This window comes from Microtus ochrogaster (assembly GCF_000317375.1).
Source record: "Microtus ochrogaster isolate Prairie Vole_2 chromosome 6 unlocalized genomic scaffold, MicOch1.0 chr6_random_2, whole genome shotgun sequence".
Lineage (NCBI taxonomy): Eukaryota > Metazoa > Chordata > Mammalia > Rodentia > Cricetidae > Microtus > Microtus ochrogaster.
Genome location: NW_004949095.1, coordinates 546,111 through 555,781, shown reverse-complemented (window position 1 = coordinate 555,781; position 9,671 = coordinate 546,111). Strand labels below are relative to the sequence as shown.

The 9,671-nt window shown below is 45.0% G+C and overlaps 1 protein-coding gene across 1 annotated transcript in view; it reads right to left on the bottom strand.

The window, feature by feature from the left end:
• Positions 1-425: 425 nt before the first annotated feature.
• Positions 426-9,671, bottom strand: part of Fam129a (family with sequence similarity 129 member A) — a 161,260-nt gene continuing 152,014 nt past the window's right edge. Inside the window, exons 13-14 of the mRNA XM_005363854.3 lie at positions 6,577-6,688; positions 426-4,755 (exon numbers count right to left, since the gene is read on the bottom strand). Of these exons, the coding sequence (XP_005363911.1) occupies positions 3,665-4,755; positions 6,577-6,688 (1,203 nt within the window). The 3' untranslated portion in view covers positions 426-3,664. The remainder of the gene's footprint in view (positions 4,756-6,576; positions 6,689-9,671) is intronic.

Below are 9,671 nucleotides of genomic sequence, written 5' to 3'. Positions count from 1 at the left end.
GTGTGTCATCAGAGCAGAATTTCAGTGGACATTACGTGGTGCCCAGCAGATTTCTCCCTGTCAACAGGGAAGTCTCCGAAGCCAGCAAGGGTGACTCACCTTTCCATTTCTTCTTGTTTGCTTGCTTTTCAAGATGAGGTTTCTCTTTGTAACAGCAGTAGCTGTCCTGAAACTTGCTCTGTAGACCAGGCTGGCCGCAAACTCAGAGATCCTCCTGCCTCTACCCTGCCCCCAAGTGCTGGAACTAAAGACTTGCACCACTACCGCCTGGCTTTATTTATTTATTTATTTATTTATTTATTTATTTATTTATTTTCACCTTTTCGTTCCTAAGGACTGTTCCTTGCAGCTCCAGTATGGCTTTTGCTTAAAAGACGAAGCCAGCCCCATCCCAAATAAAAGGCATCTGGACGGCCCTTCAGGGATGAATGTTTTATTGGAATACAGGCACTTGGCAGAGAAAATACATGGTTACAAAGTGTTTTCAGGTTACTGGCTTTATATAATGAATGCAAAAATAAAACCACAGTGTAGAATTCTTTTTCACCAAGTCCCAGACTTGAGAAAGCAAATCCCTGGTCATGTGTGTTCATGGTAAAGAAGGCTCGTGGCACCGGCATTTCTCGCATGGTGAAACTCGTATGGTTTAAGACTCTGAGTCAATAATGTCATTCCTTCTGCCATACTGAAATGACTAATGATTACTTAGCATTTGTCACATAACTTTTACCCCCAACCTTGGGTTAAAGTAGGACCTCCAGCCTGCTAGGCCAGCGCTCCATCTGAAACCACTCAGGTCACACTTTACAAAAATAACAAGTTAAAAATTCCTTTTGTCTGGTAGGAGTGTGAAATCCTCTGAAGTCATTGGCTTTAATCTGAAGAGTTACACGGGCAAACGTGAGGATCTGTCTAATAAAATCTACAGAAGATCAAACCTGATGGCCTGCTATTCTCCACACCCAACCTCTTTGAAAACGACAACCAGAAAGTTTGTGTGTTTGTGTGCATGCACTCGTGTGTGTGTGTGTGTGTGTGTGGTTAATGCATCATTCCATACACTGTGCCAAGTCACACAGGACAAAATGACAAGTCTTTTTTTTTTTTTCAAGAAAAAAAATCTTCTTTGTGAAAGGTCAGTAGGTAGCATTAACTGGTTTAAACTGGAGTCTTGGCCAAAGACCAGGAGTCTGTAACAACTTTGACCCAGGCAGAGATTTGCCAGTTCAGATCACCAGCACCTTGCCTCCCATGGAGACACCAGGACACACACAAATATGAAAGCAAGAGAAGCTTTGGACATGTCACCACCCACACAGACTACTTGGATGCACTGCAGGTTCCGCACCCATCTCCCAATGGACCAGCTGCCTTGCCTATCTTGGAGAACTTGGCGGTGTGAAACATGCATGGAAGGGTTCTTGGTGTTCTCTACGATGTCTTGCCCCTTAGTGCCTATTCCTCTCTGGCCTTCCTGATGGGCCCCAGCTCTCATCCAGTAGCATGAACTCTTGATTACAATTAGCTTCTCATGGGGTGAGCAAAAGTGGGGAAGATGCGGGGTTCTGGCGTGGGGCTGGCATGAGCTGGGACTCCATGATAGCCACAGCTCCCCGAGAAAGAAGGGCAGTGTTTGTGTGGTTAGACACTGTTTTCTTGGCTCCTCTGCCTTGCTGGGCAGTGCTGCTGGCCATTTGGCCATCTGCCCCTTTAGCATTGGACTTTATTTATGCGAAGATGCAACAAGATCAGAAAGTTAATGAAAAACCTCTCCCTGTCTAAAAGCAACCCCCAAATAGCCCCTGCACAGGGCTGTGCAGGTGTTCAGTTCCCACATTTCCAGAGCAGTGTGAAACTCGTCAGTCCATGTGCTCGGCCCTGGGATGTTAGAGTTACTTGGCATGCAGGAATCCATCACTCAAGGCTGTGAGTTTCCAGCAGAAAGAACAAATGATAACTAATCCCTAATCTCAGTCCTTGAAGAAAGGAGGCTGTGGAAAAGACAAGAAGGAAACACAATTTTGGTCCAGCATGCTGAAGGCCAGGTAGAAGGTAAACAGGGACCACGGGAGATTGGCCATAGCTTCCTTCCTTAATGTTGAGCTACCTCGTGGACACCAAGTACAGACATTCTATGAGAAGGTGAAATGATTCAATATGAGACCATACTGAGGTGATTGATTATTACTCATCCTTTATGACTTGGAAATCCCAGAAATGCTTTGTGGAAGAGGTTGGAGGAGGGGGAGGTCAGTAGCTAAGTTCCTGCTCGAATGGCTAAAGTGTGGGATGATGTCTCTGAAGGAGATGCTTGACGGCCGTGACTGAAAGCAAACTCCAAAGACCGAGTGTGAGGCACTGATGCTAACACGTGAAAGGAGCTTCTATCCCGCAGCTTTCAGGGAACCAGCTGAGAATTCTGAGACACAGGAAGTACACCCCATGGCAGCTGAGTCCACTCATCCCTTATACCAATAGTTCCAGGCTGTACTCTACTTTAAAGGAGAATTCTTTTCTGTTTCCTTCAGAAAGAACAGTGGTCTTTCTTTTTGTTATGGTATGCCCAGGCTTGGTACCTGATAGGGTACCTAAGAAATTCATTTGCTGAACGATCAAGCAATGTCTACCTTTGGTGATGTCTTTGGCAATGACATAAACTTGAGTGATTTCATTCATTCCTCTGTTCACTTACATATTCACTTGTTCCCTTCTGAAGATAAACCAGGACTGTATACAAGGAAAGAGTGAAGGCGCTCATGGTTTGAAACTTAAAAATTGGGAAAAAAAACCCTCTTTTTTCTAGACTAAATTCTCATGAGCCCTTTAATTCATAAGAAGCAAAACACCTAATCTTTTGTTTATTACTCTGCCTAACAGAGCATGCACTAGCTGCTCAAATAATGTCTGTGGGAACTGGTAGGTTTTGAGTTAGAAAATTTAGCCACGCACTTTGAACAACTGGTCGTGCCGGTGAAATCTCTGGCGCCATCTGATTTTGCTTAAAAGATGATTAATTCATATAAGTCAACAAAATTAACCAACAAGGAATTGGTGGCAGGATTAGGAACAGGGCTCCTCGATCTTCCGCAGACCCTCCACCTTGGAATTTTGCTCTGCATCGCCTGAGATCTACCAGTCATGGCTGACTGGGCATTTCATAGGACAGGAGTGGCTGGTGTTCACGACTTCCTCTTTCTTGTGACCTGGTAAGGGACAAACGCACTTAAGAGGCAGTGAAGCTGACACGCAAAGCTGGAGTCAGGGTAGACCTTTGCACTCATGCTGAAAATACCTCAAAGTACGGTCCCAAATTTGTGGCACATTTCAGTGAAGAGAATATGGAGGAGCCAGGTCCTGCTCTTTTAATCTTTGTCACAGTAGTGCTCCTTCTCTGGAGCCCCTTTAACTGCGTTGCACCCCAATACTCCAATTCTCTCATCATTTCTACTAAGATGCTAAAAGCAATCATTTATAGGGAGCAATTCAGCTCCCCAGAGTTGGCCTCAGTGTTCACACCCTGTTTACATTTCCTCTGGATTTATCATTTGAATTAAGGAAATAGTTCATTTTTAGCAACCCACATGCAATCCCCTATGGATGGATACCTGTAACTAAAACCCTTTGACTGGCAGTTTTAAAGGGGAACCTACAGTCAAGTTGTTTCCTAGCACTCCTCTGAGGGTTGTTCCAGGGAGCTCACATCTGGGCTGCTGCTGCCTGGAGCATCCTCTACCACCCACTGGCAGCTATGCACCTGGGCAGCACTGGCTGGTTCTGTATCCACAGCAAGGGCTGGGCTACCGTTCCCTCCCAGCACTTCTTGATCCCCAGAGACCTCATTCCTCTCCACAGAACAGAGGGGATTAGAACTTAGTACGGCATCTTCTTGCAGCGTGACTGCCGCGGCATGCACGGCCTTGCCTCCTGCATGGGTGGTCTCCTGCATGGAAACCATGGCTGATGGCACCTTCTCAGTGGGCTCTGGAGCCTCAGGCAGCTCCCCTAAGGGACCCAGACAACTGGTATCCTCAGGGAGCGCCCCATCAGTGGACTGAGAGGTAGGGATGCTGGCCTCTGGCAATGTCCCCGAGTCCATTCCAGGAACTTCAACTTCCAAAGGAGTAGGATGGGCCTCCTTCTCTCGGACTTCACTTTCTTCATGGTTGTCCTGCTGCATGGCAGCTGTCTGGCTGTCTTCTTTTTTTTCATTTTCTGGGGGAACAGGTGTTCCCTCGAGCATATCGTTTTCCATCACGGGGGCAGACTCCACGGACACAGTCACAGTCAACAACTCTTTCAGCTCCTTCAAGGACCCTGGAGTGGTGATGGACTCTGGCCTTTCACAGGTTGGCTCTTCATTTCTAAGGGTCTCCCCACCTTCTGCCTCTGGCGCGTGTGAGCTGAGAGGTCCTGCTGTATCCTCCGCAGTGAGAGCACTCCCCACAGAGCTCACCACACTGGACACAGTCTCCTGCCCATCCCCACCTGAACGAGGACTGGACTCAGGGATGGGAGTACTTTCTTCTCCAGCCAGTGAGTCAGGCACCGCAGGCTGCTGCTTCTTTTCCTCTGGCTCCTGGAACACTTCATTGTCTGGAGCTCCTAGGGGAATGGCAGATACTCTTCTGGCTGGACTGGCCTGGTTTGACCCCATGGAGGTTTTGAGATCTGTCAGGCTAGATACACTTTCACTGGGCAAGGCCATGTTGTCTTCAAATAAATTGTGTTTCTTCAAGACAGCCGCCTCTGTTATCACTGGGAGAAACCACAGAGCAAGACATGACATTAACACTCTGCCAAGCTAACCCAGATGTTCTGATTTTATCCGGAAGTCAATCGTTCCTGCCAGCTCCTCTGACTCTCCAAATTCTTAGCTTCAAGACCCAGCTTAGGACAAACCTGTAGTAATGTTTTGTTTACGTTTTAACAAATAAAGCTTGCCTGAAGATCAGAGTGCAGAGCTAAGTCACTAGAGGCCAGGTAGTGGTGGCACACATCTTTAATCCCAGTGGTTGGGAGTCACACACCTTTAATCTCAGCACTAGGGAGGTAGAGACAAGAGCAATATGGCTGGGTGGAGAGAGGTCTATAAAGGGGAAGAGACAGGAACTCACTGGAGTGTGGAGTCTGAGGTGTGATGGAGATACAGTGCTGTCTAGGCAGTCTTCGGGGTGAGCATTGGTAGAGGTAAAAGATCTCTCTAGTGGCTGGCTGCCTTGCTTCTCTGATCGCTGCTGGGTTTTTATTAAGAGCAAACCAACCTCTTCCAGGTAGCCTTTCCTGATGATCAAAACCTGCAAACTTCCCAGACTCTGAATCTTGGTAGCAATCATTCACAAATTTCTTCAACCAAGAAACCCTTGCTAGGTACCTAATCTGAGGCCAGCATTAATTCAGGAGAATAAAATAAAGCCTTGGCTTTCTAAGGGCTCAAAGTCTCTATATAAGAGTACCATTCACATCGGTGTCACTAGCTGCTAAGATGGGTGGTGGGTTTGGAACTCCACTATGACAGGGGCAGACTTTCCACTTCCTTGTTTTGTCTGATTATATAGTGGGTATTCATTGCTAAGTGTACAGCTGAGAGAGCCTGTTTGGCCTGGAGTGTTTAAGATGAGCATTTATATGCACCAATCTCAGTCTCAAAGGCATGGAGGGGAACCAAGAAAGTAACAACAGTAACAATAGTGCCTGGCCATTTGCCCACGGACCTCTGTGCAGGGTCGTAGTGTCTGGCAGAGACAGAATGGCTAAGGGCAGTGAGCATGTTTTTTCAGCAGCTGGCATTTGTGTCCGCTCTGACAGATGGCATCTCACAGCAGGTTTCAGGCAGAGGAGACATTGTGGAGGTGAGGAATCTCCTTCCAGCTTACTTAGACAAGTCTGTGGCAGGCTGTTCATGACCTTTGTGCAGACGCCATGTCAACACCTTTGCCTTCCTCATCTGGGACCCCCTGTGATTAGCTACTGTGACCTGAGGCTTGTGCTAGCCCAGTTCTCTTGTTGGAGGAGGTGTTTTAGTAATGAACACTAAATAAGTTTCACTCCCACAGACAGATGGCAGTCTCCTCCAAAGTATTTTCAATGTATAGCTATTCACAGTGTAATCCTAGACCGGGCCCCATTACCCAGCGCAGCGGATGCCAGCCTCCTAAAGAGGCTCTCGGAGTGCCAAGCCATTGTCCTGTGTCTCTGGCTGAGTGGAGGGGAGGAATGTGCTGGCAGAGCAATTGTTGGGCCCTGATGCTGGAGTCACCTCTGTTCAGCTGTGAATGCCTTTTGCTGTTCTGACACAGAGTGGCAAAGACAGATCAGGACAGACCCTCAGTTCAGTCCCACTAAGCCCTGATTTCTTTCTTCTTCAGTGAAACCTGAACTTGCAGAATTCACGCTTGCACTGAAAGGGGACTCTCATGTGCACAGCTCGAGGATGCACAGTTGAGGTGGGTCCTTCCTTCCCGCCTGCCCTTGCTGTCCCCCTGTGCATCAGACTCAGCTGCAGCTCTTCCTCCCTGAGTTATTTCAGGAGTGTTTCCCATTGAGCATCCCCTCCAGGGCAGGACAATTCATCCTTACCTTTCAGGGTTTCGTCAAGGAGGATCTGATACAAAATCTCTTCATAGACGTTCTCAACATGGATCATATTGGTATGATCTGCGAAGATGAACTGCTCATATTTCTGAAGCTCCTGGAGAGTGAGAGATAAAAGGATGAAGAAGAAAAGATTAATATCAGAGGAGTGCAACGCCAAGTCACAGTGAAATCCCATCTCACGCTATCAGAATGGCAAAAAAAAAAAAAAAAGTCAAATGCTGGTGAGGGTGTGGAGCAAAGAAGAACCTCAGACATGGCTGGTAGGTATGGAGCTCGGTGAAGCATTATTTACATTAGTATGGACTTCCTGGGAAAACTAAAATTAGACCTACCGTGTAATCCAGCTACCACTCCAAGATATGGAACCAACCTACATGCCTATCAACACATGAATGAATAAAGAAAATTGATGTGAGCCGGGCGGTGGTGGCACACGCCTTTAATCCCAGCACTCGGGAGGCAGAAGCAGGCGGATCTCTGTGAGTTCGAGACCAGCCTGGTCTACAGTGCTAGTTCCAGGACAGGCTCCAAAGCCACAGAGAAACCTTGTCTCGAAAAACCAAAAAAAAAAAAAAAAAAAAAAAAGAAAAGAAAAAGAAAAAGAAAAGAAAAGAAAATTGATGTGGAGTTCCTCTCTGTATGCTGTAAGTATGCTTTATTTCCATTGGTTAATAAAGAATCTGCTTCTGCCTATGGCAGAGCAGATTAAAGTCAGGCGGGAAATCTGAACAGAAATATATAGAGAGAGTAGGCAGAGTCAGGGAGAAACCATGTAGCTACCCAAGAAGCAAGAGGTAACAAGCTACGAGTCTTGTGATAAAATATAAAATAATAGAAATGGGTTAATTTAAGACATAAGAGCCTGAGTCCTTGGCCAAACAGTGTTGTAATTAATATAATTTTTGTGTCATTATTTGGGTCTGGGTGGCTGGGAAACTAAAGTGCAGTCTCCATCTACAAAATGGTGCCCATCATCTGGGGCATGGGTCCATATAAGATGTAAAAAACCTTAAAAAAAAAAGAGGGCTTCTAGGCCCACAAAAACAGAAGCCAAGCATAGCTTCTTGGTAGCAGCATTCCCCCCACCCCCAGACTGGCTCTGTTTGCTAGCCACAAGCAGAGGTACAGCTTCTTCTTTAAGAGATAGCTTCCTGGTCCATACTGGCAATATGACTGGCTCTGGCTCTTTCAGGAGGTCCCACTATAGAGCATTTAAGTGGAGTTTGTGAGCAGAATGCTACAAGTTGCTTAATGGTGACATAGACCTGCTGTGTCCCTAGAACTGGAACAGTGAGCATGGCTTGCAGAGGCAGTGAATATACCTCCACTATGTTGGACGGGGTAGAGCCAACAGGCAAAGCTTCAGCATTAGTCTGAGCCACTACTGCTTAGCATTAAAAATAATTCTCCTGATCAGAAAGGATTACAGATACATAATATGGCAAATTTAGAAAAAAAAAAAAGAACTCTGAATGGGTCACAGTGTTGGATAAATGTACATGGGCTTATGAGAAAGAAGAAAGAGTACAGAAACTCATAGATTAAAGGAGTAAAAATAAAAAATTAAACATTAAAAGGTAATAGATCTCACTCAGGATAGTGTTTTCTATTTCTGTCCATTTGAATGCAAAATTCAAGAAGTCCTTGTTTTTTTTACTGCTGAGTAGTACTCTAATATGTATATATTCCATACTTTCTTCATCCATTCTTCCATTGAAGGGCATCTAGGTTGTTTCCAGGTTCTGGCTATTACAAACAATGCTGCTATGAACATAGTTGAGCATATACTTTTGTTGTATGATAGAGCATCTCTTGGGCATATTCCCAAGAGTGGTATTGCTGGGTCCAGGGGTAGGTTGATCCCGAATTTCCTGAGAAACCACCACACTGCTTTCCAGGACCATGAGGGGTGCACCCACACACTGAGACAATGGGGATGTTCTATCGGGAACTCTCCAAGGCCAGCTGGACTGGGTCTGAAAAAGCATGGGATAAAACCGGACTCGCTGAACATAGCGGACAATGAGGACTGCTGAAAAGTCAAGAACAATGGCACTGGGTTTTGATCCTACTGCATGTACTGGCTTTGTCAGAGCCTAGGCTGTTTGGATGTTCACCTTACTAGACCTGGAAGGAGGTGGGCGGTCCTTGGACTTCCCACAGGGCAGGGAACCCTGACTGCTCTTCGGGCTGATGAGGGAGGGGGAGTTGATTGGGGGAAGGGGAGGGAAATGGGAGGCGGTGGCAGGGAGAAGACAGAAATCAAAAATAAATAAATAAATAAATAAGGTGATAGAGTAAAAAAAGTAAGTCATGGAAAGATGAAATATACACAGAGAGTCTGGATTATACATTTTATTGTGCTTTCTTTGAATTTTTTGACTGCAGGGAGACATTTGATTTCGAGGGCTGCTAAGTTAAACCAACATATATTTTAAAGTATCTTGACTTCAAAATTTGAGCCTAATAATATGTTACTTTGAAGAAGAGGTTCTGCTTTTTGTTTCTGGAAGGAACCTATGGATTCCTTCCAGAATAATGTGATTTGATAAAACAAGAACTCCCTAAAAGGTCTTCATGAAACCTAAAAATACTTTGCCCAACAAACAGCAAGAAGTAATTTGAAGAAAACAACGCACAGATTCCCCAAGTGATTGTTTATAAATGTTTGTTTTCATTTACAGGGGGATATGATATAGAGATAAATACTTTGCATTGGTATGAATCTTAGTCTATTGATACAAATTTAAGGTTGATTTTGTTACACTGTGTATATGTATTTCTGCTCTTGTTTAAGGTATTGTATTTGTGCAGCTTGTTTAAAATATAATATATAATTAAGAAATATGGATTAATAGATAGTCATATATAATAGTCAAACTGTAGTCATGTTAGTTAGGTTTTCCAGATATACAGGAATATATTTCAGATGGATAGGTATTCTTCAAACCTTTCAAAGACCTACAGAATACAGCATTTAAAATGTTTTAAGAACTTAGGATCTCTGTGAGTTTGAGGCCAGCCTGTTCTACAAGAGCTAGTTCCGGGACAGGCACCAAAAAGTACAGAGAAACCCT